The 26,176-nt window shown below is 35.9% G+C and overlaps 1 protein-coding gene across 7 annotated transcripts in view; it reads right to left on the bottom strand.

The window, feature by feature from the left end:
- Ptbp3 (polypyrimidine tract binding protein 3) overlaps positions 1-26,176 on the bottom strand; it is a 110,316-nt gene that overhangs the window by 11,821 nt on the left and 72,319 nt on the right. For all 7 annotated transcript variants that reach the window (XM_023707539.1, XM_023707535.1, XM_004647260.2 and 4 more), the window contains 4 exons: positions 18,190-18,354; positions 14,174-14,284; positions 12,768-12,942; positions 1,981-2,058 (listed from right to left, as the gene is read on the bottom strand). In XM_023707539.1, the coding sequence (XP_023563307.1) occupies positions 1,981-2,058; positions 12,768-12,942; positions 14,174-14,284; positions 18,190-18,354 (529 nt within the window). The remainder of the gene's footprint in view (positions 1-1,980; positions 2,059-12,767; positions 12,943-14,173; positions 14,285-18,189; positions 18,355-26,176) is intronic.

Genomic DNA, 26,176 nt, shown 5'->3' with positions numbered 1-26,176 from the left:
AGTTATCAAGAGGATATTAACACTTGACAGAGCAAGTACAACAATGAAGACAGAGTCAACACATAGAAGAAAATGTGTTAAGGCTACAAAAGGATATAGAGAGCCAGTTTCTGCCTCATAGACTCAATCTGGAAGCAGATTTCCTTATCTGCTGACATTCGTATTCATATAGACTTTTACTGTTCACACTAGACTGTGCAGAGTAACTGGACTCACCTGTTTTCAGAAAAGCTATCAGGTTTCTCAGAGGGGCTAACAACTGCAAGTATTCTCTCAATCCTTCATAGGTATACTTCCCCACCTTTTTATTAAGTGGATGTGATTTCTCTACTGGTTTCTACCATAAAATGAGATAATGTATTTTTAGCAGAAGTTACAAATGTATGTATGGGGTAGTGCTACATGACAATCTATACAGGGAAAAGATTTTATAACACTGTAAGGTGCTATCAAGTATTATGATCAACAAGATTTGTAGAATTCAATATTTTTTATAGCAGAACTTTTTCAGGGGTTTCCCATAGATATACCATATTTACTGAAAGTTCCATAATACTGTAATAGTGACACTATACTCAAAAGTATTCTTTCCTAAAAGCCCCATTATTTGTGTCTCAGCTTTAAAATTACCTAAGGTAAAATCTCTAGTTTATATAAAATAAAGGTTTATGTTCTAGTTTAAGTTTCTTAATTTACTGGTTCCTTAAGTTCAACATTTTTTTAAGTACAACATTTTTAATGTCGGACCACTTTCTTATTCATCAAGTAACTAAACTGTGATGTTTCATATTTAGCCTGTTCTACCTGACAATCTCAGAAAATCATTACTTTCATTTCAATTGTTCAATTTTAAAAAACTGTTCCAACCACATTCTCAAGCTGAAAACTTTTCCCATGAAATCCATATACAACAGCCCTTTCTACATGACCCTCCTTCCCATGACCTTCCAAACCAAAACCTACAACTGCTGATACTGTCTATAGATCAGCTATCAGCTAAGAGCACAGTTTAGGACTGTGTGTGTGTGTGTGTGTGTGTGTGTGTGTGTATCATTGCTTGGACTTTAAAAGTCCAAGAGATGGACTTTATCGAACTTGGAGCCTCTTTCCTCACAATTCTTATCTTTCTAAATACCTATTATTGTGTTTTATAAATACAATGTATTTAATGAGATACCTAAAGCGAGGGAAAACATATTACCACTTGTATGTCTAAAAAAATTTTGAGGAGCTTCAAATTAAAACTATGCTTTTAACTTATTACAGTGACTATTAAGAATAGTCGGGGCTAGGGAGATAGCTTGGCAGTCTAAGCACTTGCCTGGCAGGCTCAAGGACCCAGGGTTTGATTCCCTGCACTGCATGCTGTGCTGGTCCAGAGACTGCATGGTGGAATATGCCTGTAATCCCAGTGCTGGGAGGGTGAGAGAGGAGGATCACTATGAGTCCAAGCTGCATAGTGAGACCCTGTACCCAATTTAAAAAAGAAAAAAATTTTAAAAATACAAAAAAAAAAAAAGGGGGCCGGGGAGATGGCTCAGTGGAGTAAGTGCTTCCCTGGCAAGCACAAGGGCCTGAGTTTAATCCCTGGTTCTGCCAAAAAAAAAAAAAAAAAAAAAAAAAAGAATAGTCACAGATATATTAAAAAAAAAAACAAAAAACCAAAAACCTAAGACTCAAAACTCAAGCTTCATACTAATCTTTCCTTTGTATTATTATTTAGCTCTATTTATGGTTATGTGTGCCAATGGCAAGTAAGTGATGTAGAACATATAATGGAATAAGAGTTTAAACTGGAGCCAGAGATTATTTGTTAATATAAGGAAGCTATGTATCATATAAGACACTCTATGGTTGATATGCCTAGATCCTTCTATTGTAAATCCTTAAAACTGTTTATTTTTCAAGTTAGTAAGTTCCTAGAAAATTAAAAAAAAAACTATTTAAAAATCATTTCAAATTCAACTTTAAAAGATTCACCTGTAGCTTGAGGAAATCCAATCGCTGGAGCAAATCCAGCAGCCCCTGCATATGGTGAAGATATTATACCTGGTGCACCTAGTGGGAAAGAGCAAAGAACTAAAATAAATACTACCCTCTACAAATGTGCTTACCAAAAGAATACAAAATGGTTATGTGAGAGTGTAGTACATATAAAAGGAACAGAACTGTTATACAATGAATATGTATTTAACAAGTGCTCCTCAATGTATAAGGGCCTTGCCATCTCCAGAGGCTAATCCCTTCCAGATGGGTTCAAGGAGCAATAGTACAGCTTAGTTGTAAATTAAACTTGCACTAGGCTGAGATCCTAACTTTTAGAGTTCCTTCCTGTATGAAAAATTATCAAATATTTATTGAATCTTATTAAATTGTATAGTACCTACTGGGTACTGTATTGATAAAAACAAATATAAGATATAATTCTTATCTTTGAAAGGTAACAAAATAAAATAAGATTCATATCCTGAGGGTCACCTAGTGGTATAAACAGAAAATGTATGCTAAGTAGGATAAGAAGGAATCACATAGGATTTGATATCACATTTTGGAGATTTCTCTGATGATAGGGGAAAGCTTGAGCTAGATTAACTGAAAAGCAGAGTGTTTAGTGTTTTAGATGCTAAATCAGTGCTGGCCTTATCTCTTTTAAGAAGCCTGGTGATCGTCAAAACAAAACAGGAGTTAGTTTTAGTGGAGGAGTCAGGTCTAATAGAAAAACAGTTTTGGTTTAGGCTTTGTTAAGCTTGAGGTAATGGTAAAATACTCAAGTGGAAACAAAAGGGACAAATTCTATGAGCAAACACAGATTTGTAAAATCTTTCTTGAAACAGAGGTGAAAGCCATTTGAATGCGAACTTCACAAAGAAGGTATTTAAAAAAGGAAATGTCCGGTGAAAAAGGACAAAATTTTCTTTAAAAAACTGGGAGTGAGCAAGATGAAGTAAGCAGCCAGGCCAGTAAAGCTACTACTAAGGAAAACTAGAAGTCTTGCCTGGGCTGGGACTATAGGGTACAGCAACCCTAGGTTCAATCCCTAGGACTGCCAAAAAGCAAAAATAACAACCCTACCACCACCACCACTACCACCCAAAACAAAACAAAAACCACCCAAAACAAAAAATGACGCTATATCACAACAATCAGTCCACAAACCTAACCCTGTGAATCTGGGTTTTGTTTTATTTAGCCTCCTATGGTAGCAAGCAAGAGGCAAATCTATAGGCTAACTCAGGATAGGAAATCAAACAGGACAACCTCAGTACATCCGAAGTACCTCACCCATGTACTCTCTCTGCCCCTCAGTGTTACCTTTGTGTTTTTACCTAAAAATTGCTAACCAAATGGAAGTCCTTATGAAAATTTCCAGTCCAAATTTACTTTTTATTGAGAACCCAAAGAAAACTAATTAACCTATGAACTTATGTTGAAATAATCCCAGAGTCATTACTGTTGGAGATAAACAGTTTCTATAAGAACATATTACCTTGATTCTAAGCCTTCAAGAATCCTCATGATTCTCCAGAAAAAATGAACCTCCCCCCAAACATTTAAACAGAAAGACAAGTTGGGCAGGACGGTGTTCAGCTTCAGCTCTGGCTACTCACAGGGATGCAGCAGCATCGCTTGAGCAGCAAGTGTGAAGCCAGGCCAGGCAACACAGAGAGACTCAGAACAGAAGACAGCTAACTGAAAAGATTTCAGATTCTGGATTTAGTATGTAAAGCTTTATATAGTGTGTTTCAAGAAATTAAACGAAAGTCCAAAAATACCAGTAGGAAAAACATTTTATTGAAAAGTCAACCTAATAAAAAAAGTCAACCTAATAAAACTTTTAGCAATAAAAACTGCAACTACTAAAATCTGAAATTTTTGGAAAGATTTAACAATATGAAGTTGAAGAAATCATTAATGAACTGAAAGTCTCTACGCAATTATTCAGTATATAGCTCAAAAAGATAAACAGGAAATATGAAGAAAGAGAATGAAAAGAGCGAGTGAGAGAATAAGAGGTCAGGCCAAAGTTCTAGAAAGAAAAGAAATAGTAGGAACTAAAACATACGAAGGGATAATTTCTAGAACTAAAAATAATAGTCTCCAAATCAAAAAGCCCAAAGATCATGAAAGCTGAACAAATAAAAATATACTGTAAAGAAACTATAAGACATGAAAAGTAAGAGAAATACACAATAACTAGAAAAAATAAATAACTAGGTTGATAACTGACTTTTCAAGATCAACAATGAAAAGAATATCATGAAATAGTATCTTTAATATTCTTTTTTTTTTTTTTGGTGGAACTAGGGATTGAACTCAGGCCCTTGTGCTTGCCAGAGAAGCACTTATTCCACTGAGCCATCTCCCCGGCCCTCTTTAATATTCTGAAAAAAAATCTCCATCAAGAACTCTACAGAGCATAATCATCTTTTAAAATTGATGACAGAATAAAGACCTTTTTGAGAATAGGTGGCGGAGGAGTGAAAAAGATCAAAGTATGCTATGTGAAAGTACAAATCTGTCAAAATGAAATCCTTTTTTTTTTTTTTTTTTTTTTTGGCGGAACTGGGGATTGAACTCAGGCCCTTGTGCTTGCCAGGGAAGCACTTATTCCACTAAGCCATCTCCCTGGCCCCTGAAATCCTTTAATTTGCTGGTTTTTTGTCTTTCTCAGACAGGATCTCAATATGCAGTTCAGGCTGGCCTTGAGCTCACTTGGTAGCCCAGGCTGGCCTCAAACTCACAATGATCCTCTCTTGCTTTAGCCTCTTGAGTTGCTGACATTACAGGTGTGTGCCACCATTCTTGGCCTCTGTTAATTTGTATAACCATACAAAAAAGTGTGGAAAACAGGCATATTTCTGGACATATAGAAACTTCAAGAGCAGGATAAACAATGGCACAGTAAAGACCTATATCAAAACAAAAGTCTCTCCTGATCCTGGACTCAAGACAATGGGCCCAGCTAGTAGTACCAGCACAAAAAGAGAGAAAAAACAAAAACAAACAAAAGTTATTATAAACAGCAAAAGTAGTGTGGTGGGGTTTTACTGAAAGTGATTCCTTCTGCATGAAAGACTACAGAGTTAGAGAAGAAATCCAGTGAAGTACCTACCATATTTGAGAGTGTTTAATATGGAGCCTTTTCTGCCAAGACATTGTTTAATACTGAGCAATAGAACTACAAAGTATATATATTTCAAAACTTCTGGGCATCTAACCAGTGACTGGGTAGGAGACAGCCGCAAGAGACAGTCACAGAGAAGGCATGGGCTAGACACAGAGGTGCCACTGAGAAGCCAAGCCAGTCACATGAGGCTTCTGATAGGAGCTGTGTATAGAAGGAGCAGCAATAGGTCCAGTAGACTCCTAGACCACCAGGCCCCACTGTTGAAATCCAAAACATAGCTCAGTGGCCTGTTTGCTTTCCCAATCTGCCAATGCTAATAAGGACACCTTCTCTGGTGTACAGACAGGGCCCTCTACAGCAGAGAGTGCAACTCACAAATCCACAGGTTATAAAGCTAGGTGGAGAAAGTCAGGAATTTAGGTGTATGGAAGGTCACAGAAGCCAGAAGCAGCTAGAATGAATGTAGACCTAGTCTGGACACTACTGACCTATCTATCAGGTCCAGAAGGAAAGGCAGGGCAGAAAAATACTAGCTCACTGTTCCTCCCCCATATGTGGCGAATTCTACTACTACAGATCCTGAAAAGACACAGTTCATTCAAAACCATGGACAATATTCTTAGGATTCATTTCTCTTTTTCTTCATTAGTTTTCTAGGTTCGGGTTTTTTCTTTATTTTGCTCTTTTTCTTGTTTGTTTTTTTCTCACTTTTATCTAATTTTACTATTTTTCCTTTATTCCTTAATAGTAAGGATCCTTTATCTTTGTTTCTTCTTTTCCATCTTCCTTTTATTTCTCAAATTTAACTTCATTTTTTTCCTCTTCACTATTCACCCCACCTTTACTAGTATTGCTAGTGGCTTCATTAATCTTTAGATATTTACTTGACCTTGTAGTAGTATTGTTGAAGTCTACTGTTAATGGTGGTACAGTTGTTATGTTCAATGTTTTTGGTATGTCAATATTTGGTTTGTCCTTGAGTCACGATCTCTTCTATTAAAGCCGACACAGTGCTTTTATATGTTCTTATGGCATGTGACTATCTGGTTGTCTTTCACTATTATTGGTGCTGATTCCACTGCTAGCAAGAGTTGTATAGTTACCTATTGGTTTCTCGTAAAAGTTTAGAATACCAATATCTACTTTGTCTTTCTGTCATCAACATTAATGCAGTTCATTTCCGAAGAACTGAGTGTTTGGCCAATTACATTGCACTATCTATTCCCTAATTAACAGGTGGTTCGATCTTGAAACAAAGCCAAAAGCCTATAAAGATAGTCATGCCCACAGTGCTTTACTAGAAACCGGGCACTGACAACCGAAATCTTCATTCTAGTAACAAAATCTACTACAACTCGTAACAACAATAACAACAAAGCCCACAAATCAAAACAATACAAAGGCATTCAAATACTTCCAACTCTCAAAAAGCTAATGGATGAAATGTGTTTTTTTTTTTCTTTTAATCCATAGACATAATGGAACAGAAATCAAAGGCCAAACCTGAATTACATGAAGTGAGGAGACACAAAAACAGTTCAATAAAGTGTTCAGCAAGTTCAAAGATGATATAACTAAATAGATTTATACATGTAGTAAAATGACCAGTGAGCTTAAAGAAGACACTAATAAAAAGCTAGCTGAGTTGAACAAAGCAGTTCAAAAAATATATGACCAGTTTAACAAAGATTTAGCATGAAAAAGTACAACACAAAACTAGAAGATTAAAAACAGTTTTTGAAAGGAGTCAAAACATATCAAGGTTCTAGAAAATCAAGGACAATCCAATTCAAGAACTAGAACAAGAAATCATAAAGATCAGTTTAAAAAAGAACGAAATGAAACTTTCAAAGAGTTCTTTGAAATGAAGCAAAATAAACAAATCCTTACTCCCAAAAGAGAAAAAAAGACCCATATTAATGCAAAAAAGTGAGATTACAAGATATCAGCAAAACTCAGATTGTTACTAATTACTATAAAAACATGTACACCAATAAACTGGGGAATCCAAAAGAAAGATTCCTAGATACATATGAAATAACAAAATTGAACCAAAAAGATAAAACCTCTGAATAATCCACTAACAGCGAGTAAAATTGAGGCAGGAACCAACAACAAAAACCCTACTAATGAAGCAAAGCCCAGGACCCATGGATTCACCACTGAATTCTACAAGAATTTTGGGCTATATCTAAGACCAGTATTCTTCAAATTGTCTAACAAAACTGAAAGGGAAGGAATACTGACAACTTCATATCTGGAAGCTGGCCTTACCTTGATTTAAAAATCTTATAAAGATTCAACTAAGATTCAACTAAAAAAAGAAAATTACACATATGCAAATCTCTATAATGACTAGAATTCAAAGATCCTCAAAAAGATACTCGCAAACGGGAGGAAAAAAAAAACCCCACACATTTAAATGATCATGAATCAACCAAGTAGGCTTCAACCCAAGAGATACAAAGATGATTCAAAATATGCACATGAGTTAGGTGTAACACATCACATAAACAGAAGGAAATAAAAGAATCACAGGATCATCTCAAGAGATCAGAAAAAGTCATTGATAAAAAACTCAATATTCATTCATGATTTTTTAAAAAAAATGAATAGGTACAGAAAGACTTTCAAGCTGATAAATGCCATTTATAACAAATCTATTGCTAATATCATATTAAATGGGAAAGTGAAAGCTTTTCCTCTAAGGTCAAGAATAAGAACAGGACACCTACTATTACCACCTGTGTTCAATATAATACTCTTGCAAATACTCTGCCATTACCTTCCAAAATTTTCTTGTGCTTCTTTGCAATCCATCTTCCCCTTCCCCTCCATACCTAATCCCCAAGCAGTGATTTGTCACATTAATGTATTTTGCAATTTATATTAAATAAAGTACATACTCATGCTATGTTTGTTTTTCTGTTGAGACACACACCCACAACTTACAGAGCTTCATCTAGCTCATGGTTTTAGGGGATTCAGTCCACAGTTGGCTGGTTCAAAACAAGAAATACCATGGTGGAAGGGCGGGTAGAAAAAAAATGCTTGGTTCACTGCAGGCAGGAAGCAGGGCAGGGGAAGGACACCAGAGAGGAGGAGTCAGGCCTCTGTAACCCACCAAGACATATTCAGAAATATGCTTTACTGATCCCTGACAGCTCCCAAGCCAATCAAGTTGACACAATTAAATTTAATCACACATACATACAAGAGGTGTTCCTGTCTGTCTGGCTTCACTCATGCAGCATAATCCATTTTCCCTTACTACTAGTTTATTTCTTTTTATGGCTGAACAGTATTTGATTGCACAGCTATTGCACATTTTCATTCATTCACTTGTTAACAGAGTATTTACAGACTTTAGCTATTACAAAAAAAATTACATTGAACATTTTCATAGAAATATCTGTGTGAGCGCTTTCATTTTTATGGGGTTGGTGGCTTAGGAAGGGGTTGGGTCAGGTCATGTTGTAGGTCATACATGCATACATACATTTATTTATTTATTTAGTACAGGGGTTCAAACTTAGGACCTTGTGCTTGCCAAGCCAGGGCTTAGGCTGCTGAGCTATATTTCTGGCCCTTTTAAGCCTTTTTGATACAAGGTCTCACTGGGCAGTTCAGACAGGTCTTGTGCTCACTTCGTAGCTGAGGCTGGTCTCAGACTCACAACAATCCTCCTGCCTCAGCTTCCTGAGTGCTGGAATTTCAGGCATGCACTACCACAGCTGGCTTTAACTTTTTAAAAAAAAATCAAATTCTTTTCCAAAGTGGTTATGCCATTTTACACTGCAACCAACAGAGTACAGGAGTGAAAGACAATCCATCCCATTGGGGAGAGTCTAATTTGAACTATTTTAATAGACACATGAGAATATAAATGAGTACATTTGAGACTAGTGATATTGAGCACTTTTCAAGTTTTTCCCAAAGTACCTCCTCAAAATTTTTTTGTCTGTATTTATTCAGTACTTGGTTCCCTTATAAATCAATGGTAAGTTCTTCATGTATTCACTTTTTAAAAAAAGATTTATTTATTTATTTAGTACAGGGTTTCACTATGCAGCTCAAACTCATAGTGATCCTCCTGTCTTAGCCTCCCCAATGCTGGGATTACAGGCATGCGCCACCACGCCTGGTTTCGGTGGCCGGCACGGCACGTGGTACCAGGGATCAAATTTGGGTCCCTGTGCTTGCCAGGCAGGCACTCAGACTGCTGAACTATCTCTCCAGCCCTCTTCATATATTCTTGATATAGTCAATTTGGTTTCCTTCCTGCCTGCCTTCCTTCCCTCCCTCCCTCCCTTCTTCCTTCCCTCCTTCATATTGAATTCAGTGTGTGTTGAGCCATACTCCTGTTTCTACTTTAAAACATGATCCTGTTAACTTGGCCAGGCTGGCCTTGAACTACTGAATCTCCTCCCTCAACCTTCAGAATAGCTGAGATTATTGGAATGTACCACTGTGTGTGGCAATCTGGGGCTTGCCCTTTAGTTTTCTTTAAAATGTCTTTCAGAAGCTGGGAGTAATGGCACATATTACGTGTAATCCAAGCACTTAGGAGGCTGAAGCATGAGGAGTCCCACGAGTCTGAGGAGAGCCTGGACTACATAGAGTTCAAGGCCAGCCTAAACTACAGAGGGAGATTCTGTCTCAAACATAAACAATTCATCAATCAAGCTGGTACATGCTCGGAATCTTAGCACTTGGGAGGCAGAGGCAAGAGGAATACTGCAGGCTCAAGCCCAGCCTAGATTATATGTGAGTTCAAAGCTAACCTGAACTATATAGTGAGACCCTGTCTCAACAACAACAACAAAACAAAAACAAAAAAACCCTTCCAAGTAATGTAACTTTTTTTTTTATAGTATTAGTGATTGAGAAAATTTATACACAAGGATGGTTAATATGCAGTTCAACTTTAGTAATAATCAGAAAAGTTCAAGCAAAAAACATAATGCAGTTATTGTTACAAACACATGGGAATGTCAAGAATTAGCATATCTTAGATAAATTCATACAATCCTTTCAGAACAACATGAGGTTATGTGATAAAACTGAAGAAAAACTCTATAATTCAACAATTCCTTTCCTATGTATGTTCCTTAGAGAAAATTCATACAAGTATGTTCATAGCAGCATTGTTCAGAATTGCCTCAAATATACCCCCAATGTCTATTAATAAAAAAACTGTGATATATTCATCCAGTTTCATTGAGAATGAATGTGCCATAGCTCCCTCCACGTTTGGGTACAGATGAATCATAAAAGCCTAATGTGAAAGAAGTTAAGTCACAAGAGAAAAAATAGCATGTTTCCATTTATGTGAATTTCTGAATATAAAGAATTTAAACTAGCACTTAGGACTATATAAGATATAGTTTAAAAGAACAAAAACAAAACAGGGAAAAAAAGTAGAACAATAATCAAATTTGGGGGTCTGTTTATCTTAGGACATAGAGAGTGGAAAATAGGACAGTACAGAAGGTGCTTCTTCAGTATCATAAGTAGTTTATTTCTTAACCCAAGTGGTAGTGCCACATGTTTTTAAAAATATATTTAGCTGTTTTATAAACTATCTTATAGGTATAACATAAATCATAAAATCAGGGACAGAATGGTTATGACTGAGCCCTACAAATTTAAACAACAGCCACAGATGTAGGAAAAAAAGAGAGCAGTTTCAGAAGCCAAGAGAAAAAAAAAGGCAATAATGAACTGTGTCAAATTTCAGAACGAAAGTACACAAACTTTCATACAATACATAAAAACTATCTTCCTCTAATGAAACAATAATTTTAGAATGAAGATATTTTACAGTGACTAAGAAAGTATTAACAATAAAAATAATTTGAACTTGATTTTCATATGCAGAAATCAAAATTCCTAGCCATATACTTCAAATGTCCTCTTCCCATTATTCAGAACATTAATTACCCAAGGGTACATATTCACTTATGGGTACAACTGCAGCTTTATATTTGATAGCCAAATTTTGCAAACTTGAATTTAATCCCCCTTCTATCATTTATCACTGAAATGGCAGTGACAAAAACATTTGGCTCTGTCAAATCAGGAATACAAATACCCAAGAAACTTTAAAATAGAATTGCAATCTGAATGGTATAATAATAAAAAAAAAGAATTACAAACTATTTTCTATAAAATCTTGAACAAGCACTTGGTCTTAACTCTAATTTTCTGGCCTATACAAGAAGATGGATTAAACACTACTTAAGGTCTCATGTAGCAATATTCTAAGTGTCATTTGAGAAACATAAAATTGGAGAAGGAAAAAGAAATCCAAGTATCCAAGTTTTACAGTTCTCAAAACTGTCACTTGTTACTTAGATGAACTAGTAGTTCATCTAAGTTCATCTAAGTAACAAATAGTTTTGAGAACTGTAAAACTAAAATTAGAATGTATTAGCCCAACGATATATCCAACCTGGGCCATTTTCCTCTGCTTTTTCCTTTATATAAAGGTTTACATAATGATGAGATGATAAGGATCACACTCAAGGAACTGTACATGCTAGGCAAGTCCTCTACCACTGAATCACATATACCCTCAGCCTCTTAAAAGTTCACTTTAAGAGGAAGGGCTAGGGCCGGGGAGATGGCTCAGTGGATTAAGCACTTCCCTGGCAAGTGCAAGGGCCTGAGTTTAATCCCTGGTTCTGCCAAAAAATAAAAAATAAATAAAAAATAAAAAAAAGAGGAAGGGCTGGGAACATAGCTCAGTGGCACAGCACCTGCTTAGCAAGCACAAGGTACTGAGTTCAATTTAAGGCTACCTTTGTACCAATAATTAATTAAATTTATTTTTTTGAGGTACTGGGGACTGAACTCAGGACCTTGCACCTGCAGCAAGCGCTTATTCTACTGAGCTATCTCCGTGGCCCTGTAGCAATAATTTAAAATGGTGAATTCTTTATTAATGGAAACTTCACAAAAATGAGGTAAAGATGGAAGTTCTAATGCTTAAAAGCAAACCAAGATTTAAAAAAAGGAAAGACTGTCTTTGAATAAAGGAAGAACATACAACTAATCTGGGCAACTGATTTAAAGTATCACTATTTAAAAAGGGTAAAATTATTTTTTCTTAAGAGCACCTCAAATTCAGTAAGAAGAACTATTTGTAGTAACAATGTTTGGACCGGGTATTATGTTGGCATTTTGAGCTATGAATGACTACTACAACGACAACAATATGTAATGTATTAATTGTTCTAATGTCCTACCAACACGTTTTCAAACTTGTCTCATTGCAATTTTTTTCTGAATAAAATAAAGAGCACCTCAAATCAAAATCTTGTTGATAATAAGCCAATATATTTAAATCAATATTAACATTTCAGACTACTAATTTGAAGCAAACAGTTGTGTGGCTTATGGATAGTATTAATGTTAGAAAACAAATGTATAACTATTTCCAACATCTACTTGTTTTGTCAACAGAATTTCCTAATATTAAGATTTAAATAATGGATACATTTTATTCCATGATTCTTGCTATCCTTTAGAAATCCTCAGAGAATACAAAGGGGGAGAATGTTTGGCTTTCATGGATTAATATATGAAATTTACTACTTCCGAAAGCTTGTTTTGTGACCCAAAACAAACCACTCACCAAAAGCAGCAGCCATAGGGGGTTCCAGAGATGGCTGGCCATCACCAGAAGGAAGGTCTAAGCGAGTGAAGTCTCTGCTTTTGTCATTGTTATATTTCACATTAAGGCTGGTAAGCTTGGAGAAGTCAATACGCAGAGTGCAGCATGCATTATAGATATTCTGGCCATCCAGAGCCTAAAGCACGTGAGAAAGGGAATGGTGTTTTGGCAAGACAACACTGATAAATCAGCCTTCACTTTGACACAAAGTGGCAAACAGGTATAAAGCAGACAGCATAGAACTTAAAGACTTATGGTTTAATTTTATTTCAACTACTGACTGAGCAGTCTGATGAGAAAAACAAAAGCTATCTCAGTTTTCATCTGTAAAATAAGGATAGATAATAACACCTATCTTATCTACAGTAGGATCAAATGAGTGGACAAATGTAACAGTCTGTACAATACATAGTATAAATATACTAAGCTATTAGGTCACTTTGCCTCTAGCAAATGTTTTGTCTTAATTCACTTTAGTATAGTTCAAACACATTAGAATGAAATAAAGCCTTTGTAAATGCTACTTGTCAGAGCCATGATATATAAAATATCACCTACAGGTCATATTTTTCTTCTGTAAATTTATATTGTAAAACTAGGAATAAAGAAAAATGAAGGAAATTTGAAGTGAATTGTGACCAATGATCAGTGACTTTTCTCCTTGCAAGAATAAAAACCTACCAATAGAATATTTGTGGCTAACTATTGCTTCTATCAATACTTGAATATATAAAAAGATACCAGAAACCAAAGTACATACAAATACAGCAAATACAAGAGAACATGATTTATAATAGTCACTGACAAGTATGCTATCATAATGGTACACAACATATCAAGTAGAAAGAAGGTACAGCAAACATAAAGGTTATATTCCTAATCCACTGCCAATACTGTACAGCACACAAAAATATGACAAACTTTGGTCTCTATCTCTGAGCAGAAATTAGAAATGATTTAGAAACTGATACAAAGCAATCAGATCTCAATAAATGTATCAAATATTCATGTACCACAAAAAAAAAAAAAAAAAAAAAAAAGGACATGAATTGACAGCAGCAAATTTTTTAAGACCTAATGTCTTCAACAAAAGAAGTGATATCAGTATTTGGTTGACTTAATTAAAATAAATGAAGGACAAAGCATAAAAAGCTACTATATTAGATCAGGAATACTGTATATTAAAATAAGTCATTATACTGAAGTTTTTTTTTGCTGGCTCAGAATGCCTTCAGGGCAGGTTTGAGTCCTGGCGATCGAACAACAGCAACCTGAGCCTGACTGCTCTGTTGAAGCAGCCACTTAAAAGAACTGAGCTAAGGGGCAGGCCCTAGTGATTATATTGAAAACTGAAAAACATAAATTACCATTTTGGCATAATGTGCATTCACTGGGTCAGCATATTGAAGCAGTGCTTGAAATTGATTATTCTTCGTAAAGGTGATAATCTTCAAGACCGTGCCAAATTTAGAAAATATCTGGAAAAAATTTACAGTAGGTTAAACTCTAAAACATTCATGTTTCAATACCAATGCTATGTCTTAGAACGGTGTCTAGCAAACAATAAACACTTAAATATGTAACCTATTTCATAGCATGTATAAATAATACAGTACTGAAATAGGAAGCTACCTTAAGAATTGATTGCATAAGATAACTCTACATTACAAAGTGTGTAAAAGGAATTAGGAGAGTCAAACACATCAACAATTTTTCGGGGCCCAGGAGATGGCTCAGTAGAATAAGCGTTTGCCTGGCAAGCGTAAGGGCCTGAGTTCAATCCCTGGTTCCACAAAAAAAAAAAAAAAAAAAAAAAAAAAAAGTGTTTCTTAAAAAATAAATAAATAAATAAATAAAACAAACAAACAAACAAAAAAAACAATTTTTCCCTGTGAATCAGGATATATTTCTGAAGAGTTTTGTGGAAAGAAACTAGAATAAGGGTCAACCAGAGGCTGTTTATTAATTCAGCAAATATTCATAGGGTACTCTACTAAGCACTCTAAGCTCACAGGTAAACAACACAGTCAAAAGTCTCTGGCTTTATGTACTTTTTCCTACAATTAAATACTGATTGCTTTTCATTGCTTATTGCATTTTAGATTATTTCCTTTGGAGAAATGTTTGTTTAAATTATTTGGTCTATTTTTGAATTGGATTACTTTTGTTGTTTACTTGCACTTTATAGATTTTGGATATTTCAGGTTGCTTTTATACTCTGTTGATAGTATTCTTAAGTTGTTATTGGCATGGTCACTGAACATAGAGCATTTCCACTAATCAACATTCCTAGCCCTCTGCCTGCTTGCCTGCCTGCCTGCCTGCCCGCCTCCCTCCCTCCCTTATGTTTTTAATTTTGAGGACTAGTTGCTCAGGCTGACTTTGCAATCAAACCCAGGGTGCTGGGATTACAGGTGTACACCACACCTAGTTGATGCACAAAATTTTGAGGTGGCCTAATTTATCTATTTTGTCACCTGTGTATTAAGAATAGCTTCTTTTGAGCATTCTTTCTGATAATTAAAAAGCAAGACTAACTGCTTATTCAGAACAGTGACTACATAATGCTTAATGATAGCAAAATCTTACCAGCACAGGGAGTATTTAATTTTACTTACTTGGAAGTGAAGGATTACATTAAATCCTATTGTGAGCTACTTTTGTATTACACCAAGTAACTTTTTAGTATGCAGGTGTGAGTCTTCAATTGATAACATTTTTCTATTTGTAAATATATATTTTCTAGGTAATTCCACTTAGTGCAATGGTTTCTTTTTTTTTTGAGGAACTGGGGCTTGAACTCAGACCCTTGTGCTTGCCAGGGAAGCGCTTATTCTACTGAGCCATCTCCCCAATCCCCACAATGATTTTAATTACCTACATATGCGCTGAAGACTACCAAATCTGTATCCTGGAATTCTTCCCCCAAATCCAGACTTAATCTCCTGTCTACGCACTATCGTCCACTTGGCTATGTAACAAGTATCTCAAATTTAACCTGTCTAAAAATCTTGAGTCTTGGGCCAGGGAGATAGCTCAGTGGAATAAGTGCTTCCCTGGCAAGCACAAGGGCCTGAGTTCGATCCCTGGTTCTGCAATAAATAAATAAATAAATAAATAAATAAATTAAAAATCTTGAGTCTTGCCCTACCACCAATGTCTGCCTCAAAACTTTTTCCTCATTTCACATCAGTTAGGGTACCTCCACTTTTAACAGAGGCACAGATCCAAAAGCCATTCTCAACATAACCCATATCTAATCAATGCACGAGTAAGTCCTTCAAAATATATGCATAAGTACCACTTCTCAACACCCTTTCCAAGGATGCCACTATCTCTCATAGGGGCTGGGAGAGTAGCCTTTTTATGATGGTTTATGGTTAACAAAGCAACAAGAGTCTATTAAAACAATTAAATGATACAATCTCAGTACTCTATTCAAAATCTACTAATCGTTTCTCATCTTAATGTAAAAGCTAAGATGTGAATTACTGGTACCTCATGCCTGCCCTATCATTTATAGCATTTCCTGTCTTCCCATTTCAGTGATATTAACCCTTTTATTGATAAACACATCAAACACACTTCCACGTTGGGGATCTTGCTCATGTGTTCTTTTTGACTGGATATATAACTTTCATCCTTATACCCTTTAAGTCTTTATGCAAATGTCATCATATTGGAAAGATCTTCCCTAAAAACCAGTATCCCTCCATCTAAGTCACATTAAATCCACTACATCTTCTATACAGCAGTTTAGCTAAATCCAACATTTTGTGCAGGTAACATTAAAACATTAAGCTATTTAATTATTATAGGTATTTACTACTACACTATTATAGTATTCCCCTACAGTTTTAATGTTATCTGCCAAAAAAGTTGGAGTTAGTGTATTTATTGGATTTAGTATATTTATTGCATCTGACGCTATTATTTTGAATAAATATTAGTCTTATACAGATCATGAAATTATTACCTTATCCACAAGACTACAAGACCAAGGAACAGTATCTTACATTGAAATTTACTAGCATCTGATAATCAGAGCTAACATTCCTTAGACAATATGTACGAGACACAATTCTATGTATTGTGAACACAATTTATGTAATCCTCACAATGAAAGTTTTTTAAAAAATGGTGTCACTTTCATCTTCACTTTATCATAGTTGCTTGTATTTTAGTACTTTATCAATAGTTGTTTATCTTTAGCAATTCTTTATACAGAATGTTTATTAATACCATAGTAAGTACATTTTGGCCAGCTATACTTTTTTTTTTTTTTTGTGGTACTAGGGACTGAACTCAAGACCTTGTGCTTGAAGCACCTATTCTACTGATCTATCTTCCTACCCCCCCAAGCTATACTTTCTTCACCAAATAATCTCAGTTCTAAAATTCACCAGAAAGGTGTATGATGTCTGCCTAGAGTCCTATGAAATATATTTGTGTGTGTGTGTAACTGTTAAATGGATTTACTTAATCTGAAAGCACCTTATGAGAAAATAAACTTACCCCCATCAAAATCACAAAATACATCTATTTTCTTAGGAACAGTAACATCCAAAGCTTGAACTTTATTATTATGTTTTGCTGCAAGTGTGTTTTGTAGCCAGTTGTTGACATAAATGCATGAATAAAAATATAAGTTGTTTTATATGATTTATTGTCTTGCTATAAGAAAGCAGATTTAAGGGTTGGGGCAATAGCTGAGGGACCTAAGTGCCTGCCTGGGAAGTACGACATCCTGAGTTTGATCCCTGATACTGAAAAAAAAAAAAAAAAAAAAAAAAAAAAAAAAAAGCAAGGAAATTTAAAACAGTGAACTCAGATCCACTTCTTGGGTTTTATCATCATCATTCTCATTATCCTCTTCATCATGCTGAGGACTAAACCTAGTAGTGCTTCATGTATATTAACACACACTCTACCAATGAGCTATACTTCTAAAATCATTCGATTATCTTTTATGTGACGTATTCAGTTAGAAAAATTATCTCTGATACAAATTCTTGTATGAAACAGGATGGTAAAGATTTTTTTATTATTTGAATAAATGTATCGGGATGGGGAGATAGCTCAATGGTCTGAGTGCCTGCCCAGCAAGCACAAGAACCTGAGTTCGATTCCCAGTACTGCATGCAGAGTTTGCCCTGGAACCCCCACCACACGGGACAGACACAAAACTGGACGTGGTGACCTACCCCTATAATCCCAGTGCTGGGGAGGCTGAGACAGGAGGATCACTATGTGTTTGAGATGCATAGGAGACCCCGTACCAAATAAATAAATAAAAAACAACAATCTATAGGACTAAATATTAAACATCTGAAGTTGCAAAATCTACCTTTGACTCTGCTTTCATACGAGTATTCCTTCTTACCTGATGAAGAACTTCCAGAGTAACAGGGTAAAATAGGTTTTCAATAATTATTCGAAGTACAGGGCTCTGCCCAGGTAGGATTGTGGCTTCATTTGAAGGAGCTCCGTGAAGGGCCAGATTTCCTGACTGGAGAGCACTGACAGCCTGCAGTGCAGCTTGAGCTCTCTAGAGAACAATCCAAAATCAACTTTTGAGTATACAAAGATACTATATGAATACTAAAAATATCCGTTGATGTAAAGTAACAAGCAATGGGGATCCAAAATAATTCACATATATACACACACTTCTCTGGACTTACACTCATCTGGGCATGATGGTACACAACTGTAATCCTAGCACTGAATAGCCTGAGGCAACATGGATTACCACAAATTTAAAGCCAGCCTGGGTTGCACAGTGAGTTCAAGACCAGCCTGAACCATATACACAGTAAGACCTTGTTCTCAACACACACACACACACACACACACACACACACACTTAAATTTATTTGAAAAGATGTAAAAAAAAATGGAAATAAAGAATATTTAAAAAAAAATTTTCACACATTTGGTACAGGGTCTCACTGCACAGCTCAGACTCAGTCATCCTCCTGTTTTCAGCCTCCTCAGTGCTGGGATTACAGGCACACACCACCACCGCCAGACTCTGTGGCCAGCTCAGTGTGCCTGGGGGCAGGGCCGGCACAGCATGTGGTGCAGAGGATCAACCACAGTCCCTGTGCTTGCCTAAGCAGGTGTTTAGTCTGATGAACTATCTCACCATCCTGGAAAAAAAAGAAAATTTTGGGCATAATTTTTATTTCCCACTTTTAAAGACAAGGAGAAAAAAGACAACACGAAAGGTCTATTACAGACAAAAAAAAAAAAAAAAGATTCAAGCCCCTCTTCTTTTTTACGCTTCTCTTCCCTTCCCCTCTTGAACAACTCAGTTCTAAAGCCTGAGTGGTATAAGGTAAATAAAAATGAGAAGGAAGAGGAGGAAGAAGAGGAGATGTGTGGTGGTTCAAGGTAGAGAAAGGAGGTCATCTGTGTAGCTGGGCATCGTGAAATGAAGCATTATAGCCTCAACAAGGTGAGGAAACTATCCACATGGCAGAGCAGCCTGGGAAGAGGAACCTAAGCCCAAGAGGGGATCCACATTAGAGACTTGACGTTCTAGATCAGAAGCTAAGGAGCATGCAGAATAAGGGCAAAGGGTGGCTGGTAAAGTACCTGAGCCTAAGGACAGTGAGGAGGAGGTCAATGTGGTATAAACTGCCAATGTGGTGAAGACAGCTTAAGTAAGGTAAAGAAGGGGTACATGAGAGGGAGTAGGATGGTATAGATGCAAGAGTCTGAGCAGGTTAAAGAGATCGTTCAATGGAGGGATAAACCTGGCAAGGATTGCTAGTACCCAAGGACAGGTAAACATTTCTAAGTATCATCCTCCACTAAAAGGACCTAGGGTACACTAAAACATGGCTGGTTCCAGAACTAGGATAGGCCAATAAAGCAAGATTAAGTAAATTGTAAAAGAATTATTATCTGTATATTATCAGATTGTACTGCAATGAAATTAGAAAACAATGACAAAAGGGAACAAATTATGAAAATGCATGGAAACTAAACAATATACTCTTCTTCAATGGATTATAGAAGAAATCAAGGAAGAAATAAGACAGTTTCTAGAGCTAAATTATTCCAATAAACATAATCAGAATTTAAGGGACACAATAAAAAGTCCAAAGAAGGAAAATTATATCTGTGAATGCCCACATGAGAAAAAGAGCCCAAATAATCTAATGATGCACCTAAATTCCTAGAAAAATAAGAACAATTCAAACTCAAAGCTACTAAAAGGAAGGAAAATATAAGGATTATACTAGAAATCAACAAAATTGAGACAAAAAAAGAAAATCAATGACTTTAATTGGTTCTTCAAAAGGATAAATAATATAGACAAACTCTTAGCCAGTCTAACCAAAGTAAAGAGGCTAGCATGATTACATAGTGAGATTCTGTCTCAAAAAAGAAAACAAGGGCCAGGTTATAGCCTGGTGGCACAGTGCCTGCCTGGCAAGCCCAAGGTACTGAGTTTGATTCTCAGCTCTGAACCGAAACATTAAAGAAAATTCAGTACTGTTGAACTAAGAAAGATAATATTAACTATGTTGCAAACCTTTATGCTAATAAATGGGAGAACCTAAAAGAAATTTATATATATAAATTATAAAAACTGAACCAAGTTTTAAAAGCCCTGAAAAATTCAGTAACAGAAGAAGTCATAAAAAATCAGTTACTGACTGAGAAAATATCACTGTTGGATTCTACAAAAACTTCTAGGAAGATCTAATATCAATATTCCTCAAACTTTTTAATGAAACTGAAAAAGGAGTATTCTCAAAATCATAGAAGATAGCACTACCCTGATTCTAAAACTAGACAAGGATCCAACCAAAAAAGAGTACAAGTCAATCTCTAATAAATACAGATGCACAAATCCTCAACAAAATACTGACAGGAAAACAGAATGCAATGAATCATCAAAAGCATCATGCATAATGAACAAATAGGTTTCATCCCACAGATGAAAAAAATGGCACAACATAAACCTTTAAATTTAATAGACGCTGAAGCCTCTATAAACACACTCAGCCACCTTATCTTAGATAAAGGGGCCAAATATACTTACTGGAAGAAAGATAGCCTCTTTGACAAATGGTGCTGGAAAAACTAAAACTTGACCCAGGTCTATCAAAATGCACTAAGCTAAAGTCAAAATGGAATAAAGATCTAAACATTAAAACAGAAACACTAAATCTCCTGAAAGAGAAAGTAGAAGGAACTCTTGAAAACATAGGGGTAGGAAAAGAGTTCATGAACAAAAATCAAATCACACAGGAAACACTTGAAAGCATTAACAACTGGGAGCTACTCTTATTGAGAAGTTTTTGCACGTCAAAAGAAATTACTAACAAAGTGAAAAGACAACCCACAAATTTGGAAAAAATCTTGACAAATAAGTACTCAGACAAAGGTCTGCTCTCTAGAATTTGTAAAGAACTAAAAAACACTAGGGGGTCAAAATTTAAAGACCCAGTCCAGAAGTGTGGTGAGATGAACACACATTTCTCAGAGGATGAAATTAAAGAAGCGAAGAAATATATTAAAAATTGCTCCACATCACTAGCCATCCATGAAATGCAAATTAAAACAACACTGAGATATCATCTCACCCCAGAAAGAATGGCTATCATAGATATCACCCAACAACAAATGTTGGAGATGCTGAGGGGAAAAAGGAACCCTTCTCCACTGCTGGTGGGAATGTAGACTGGTACAACCATTATGGAAATCAGTGTGGAGACTCCTTAGAAAACTAGGACTGGATCCCATTTAAACCAGCTATTCCTCTACTAAGAATTTTCCTGGAAGACCTGAAAAACATCATATCATAGTGATATATGTGTGCCTATGTTTACAGCAGCACAATCTTGTTTTATTTATAGCAGCACAATTTGTGATAGCCAAATCTTGGAAACAACCAAGATGCCCATCACCTGAGGAATGGATGAAAAAGATGTGGTACTTTTATACAATGGAGTATTACTCAGCTCTAAAGAAAGATAAACTCGAAGGCTTTATATTGAAGTGGATGCCACTTGAAGATACACTCATAAGTGAAATAAACCAGACATACATGTGTAAATATTGTATAATTTCCCTAGTATAAGAGCTCAAAAGAAGAATTACAAATAGAAAGGTATAATACAATTAAAAGGAAAGCAAGAACTTGAGGACTAGACAATGAAGAGAGCAAGGAGAAGAGCTAGGAAACATGACAGAGGCGAGCCATACAGTTATATGTAGAAGATGGGTAAGGCAATGATCCTGAGAATCTTCAGAAGATTTTTGAATCTAGCAGTTAATTGGAAGGATCCTCACCCTAACTATATATAATGACACCTGTGAACTAAGCAACTGCACTGAAGATGGCAATTGGTAATAGTAGGTTCATGCTTGGAGTGCCTGTCCTTCCGGTCTTCTGAATAAATGCTGCTTGTCATGACACACCAGTTGCTGCCATGCTGTTTCTCGGGTAGATGATTGTTTAAAAAGGAAGGGGGTGGTGAATGAAGGCAGGAGACAGGAAAAGGAATGTTGTGGAACTGTCCTGCAACAATGTTGTATGTGGTTAGATTTCTGGAGTTATGTGTAAATATATAATTCTTTATTCTTATTTTTTTTAATTTCTTTTTGTCATATTCTGTAGGGACTTAAAGTTTAACATATCAATACCTGATAAAAAAAATACCTGTTTCATGTTATGCCTAAAATGTTTGATATTCAGACAGATAGTGAGGTTAAGCTCAACAGTCTAGGTTATATGACAATAACAATAAGCTTCTCTTCTGGAGGGTTAACAACCTAAGTTTGCAGACCAAAAATAAGAGAAAAAGGAGGGCCGCGGGGAAAGCCAGCATTTTGGCCCTAGCCTTCCAAAGTCAATTAACACTCAGGACATATGAGAACTTGTACTGTAACATCATGTAACTCAGTTGTTTCCCAAATTTTCTGGTCAAGGAGATTATGGGGCCAAAGAGAAAAGTGATCGATGATGTAGAGTGTGCCTAAGGAGCATCACATGGAGAGAAAACATTCTCTCAGGCTTTCACAGAGAGCAAATTGGCCATGCAATGGCCGTGACTCATCCACATGGCTGACACTGACAAAAGATCTACAATCTGAGGTACAGGGTCTCAGGATAAATCCTGAGGGAATTTCACTGACCTTATTAGATCCAAAAGCTACAATTCTTGTTGCATAGGTCTTGCTTTACCTTGGTCTTAACTATCTAGCCGAAAAGTATAAAAACGAAGTACAAGAAATAAAGCCACGTTGTTATGCTGAGCTGTAGGGGACTCAGGTCAACAATTTCTGACAATGCCAGTCAAGTGGAAGACCCAATATTATGATGGACTACTGGACTATTTTGGAATATTTTGCTGAGTTCACACACCTATACTATTTAAATGATGGAACTAAACAAAAAAAGGGGATACAGATGAATGTCCATTTTGTATCTGTGTATTCAAAATGGTTAGGATATATAGCTACAGTCTCTTAATTCAAGGAATGGAGGGATTTGTTCTAATAGTGTTTGTAAATAGGATATCATGTCTGCATCTTGTATAACAAATAACCAAGAGGAAGGCAGTATGCAATGTGTTAGTTATCGGAACTGTCCTACCAATTTGATTTGAAACAGTCTCACTGCTATTTATTTTTCAATAAAATTATGGAAAAAAATAAATTTAATAAATCATATAAGCAGAAGCCAGAATATTTTTTTAAAACACGTGATTATCTCAATAGATGCAGAAAAGGTTTCTGATGAAATCCAACATTGTTTTCATGACCAAAAAAGTAAATAGGTATAGATGGACCTCACATCTCAATCTAATAAAACCCATTTATAACAAACCTACTACTAACGTATGAAAGCTTATTCTGTAAAGCGAAGAATAAGACAAGATTGTTCATCACTCCTGTTCAACACAGTACTTGGAAAACTTAGCAAGAGCAGTTCACATACCTATAGTATTTAAATGATGGAACTAAACAAAAAAAGGGGATAAAGATGAATGTCCATTTTGTACGAAAAAGAAATAAAAAGAATGTGGATAGGAAAAAAAGTAAAATCATCATTATTTGTAGGTTCTCTACTTAGAAGACTCATAGAATACCCAAATTCAGTAATGTAGCAGGTTATAAATCAATACACAGATATCCATAGATTCTTGGTACACTAATAATAAACTTAAAAAGAAAGAAACTAGGAAGAAATATCTTTCACAAAATCACCAAGAAAAATTAAATATGTACGAATTAACTGAACTAAGGAAAGAACTCTACAACAAAAACCACAGAGTGCTGAAAAAGGAAAATGGAAACATAATCCCTGTTCCTGGATAGGCAGAACCAATATAGTAAAAAATGGCCACACTTCCACAACTGCTATACAGATTTAATGTAATCCCAATTAAAATTTCAACAGTATTCACAGAACTATAGAAAACAATCCTAAAATTCTTATGGAACTAGAAGAGACCCATAATAGTAAAAGCAATCCTGGATAACAAGGAAAGTAGGAGGCATCATAAGCCCAGATTTGAATTGTAGTACATAAATACACTAATAAACACAGCATAGTATTGGCACAAAAACAGACACGACGATCAATGGAACAGAATAGAGGATGCAGGAACAACCCCAAGCACATTCAACTATTTGATCTTTGACATAGTAGCCAAAACCAATACATTGGAGGAAAGAAAGGCACTTTAGTAAGTGGTGCTTGGAAAACTTGCTAGCCACCTGCAGAAGACTGAAACTCTCATCATATACTAAACTAAACTCAAAATAGATCAAAGAACTGAATGTTAAAACAGAAAAATTTTAATTGCTGAAAGATAAAATGGAAAGACTTGAGTCACTGGCATAGGACTTTCTAAGCAAAACCCCAATTGCACAGGAAATAATTCCAAGAATTTAGAATCCTATCAACAACTGCACAGCCACAGAAACAATCAGAGTGAAAAAACAAAAAAGAAAAGAGGGTCAGCCAAATAGCTCAGCAGATTAAAGCACCTGCAAGCAGGTTCAGGAGCAGGGGTTCGATCCCTGGGCCTGCAGTGCCAGCCTCACCCCCGGGGCATGCTGGGACAACAATTGAGACTGGGTGTGATGGTGTGTGCCTGTAATCCCAGCTCTTGGGAGGCTGTAAACAGGCGGATCACTATGAGTCCAACCTAGTAGTGAGACCCTGAACACCCCACAGACCCTTTCCTAAAATACAGAAAAAAAATGAAAAGAAAACTGACAGAATAAGAAAAAATAGCTGGCAATATTTCTCAGACAAATTATCTAGAACATATAAAGAATTTTAAAAAATTAGGTCCTACCCAAATGAAAGACCCTATCAGTAAATGGACAAGTGAAGTGAAGCGATACTTTACAGGAGTCCAATGGCCAATAAATACACAAAGAAACACTGAACATCTCGGGCCATTTGAGAAATGCAAATTAAAACTACAGTAAGAGTCTATCTCAATCCAAAAAGAATGTCCATCAATAGGAAATCAAATACATGCTTACGGGGCTACATGGCAAAAAGAAGCTTTCTTCACTGTTGGTGGAAATGTAGATTAGCATAAACACTATTGAAATCAGCATGGAGAATTCTCAAAAAACTAAAACGAGAAATTCCATGTGACCCAGTTATTCCCCTTCTAGGTATGTTTCGGAAAGAGTTAAAAACATCATGTAATGGTGATACATGCACATCCCACATTTATAGCAGCACAATCTATAATTGCTAAATCTTGGAAGCAACCTGTATGCTCATCAATAAATGCGTGGATAAAGAAAACATGGTATTTACACACAACGGAGTACTACTGTGTCAAAAAGAAGAAAACATGATATTTACACACAACAGAGTACTACTGTGTTAAAAAGAAAGAAAAATGAGTTATCTGTAGGATACACTTTGAGATCATAATGTTAAGCAAGCTAAATCAGACACAGAGTTTAAATATTTCACAGACCCAGGTCTATCACCATGCACTAAACTAAAATTAAAATGGATTAAATAAAGAACTGAGCATTAAATCAGAAACACTAAATCTCCTACAAGAGAAAGTAGGAGGAACTCTTGAAGACACAGGGGTAGGCAAAGAGTTCATGAACAGAAACCAAATTGCACAGGAAACACTTGAAAGAATTAACAACTGGGACCACCTCTTATTGAGAAGCTTTTCCACGTCAGAAATTATCAACAAAGTGAAAAGACAACCCACAAACTTCGAAAAAATCTTAATAAGCACTCAGCTCCAGAGCTGCTCCAGGAAGAGGCAAAAACAACAAGATGAGTGCATTCGAAGCCAAGAGCAGATTCTGGGGGAAATTTATAGCAATTGGTCCTGCATCATAATTTTTTT

Source organism: Octodon degus, unplaced genomic scaffold (genome assembly GCF_000260255.1).
Source record: "Octodon degus isolate 3935 unplaced genomic scaffold, OctDeg1.0 scaffold00297, whole genome shotgun sequence".
NCBI classification, from domain to species: domain Eukaryota; kingdom Metazoa; phylum Chordata; class Mammalia; order Rodentia; family Octodontidae; genus Octodon; species Octodon degus.
This window is presented reverse-complemented; position numbering and strand designations above follow the sequence as displayed.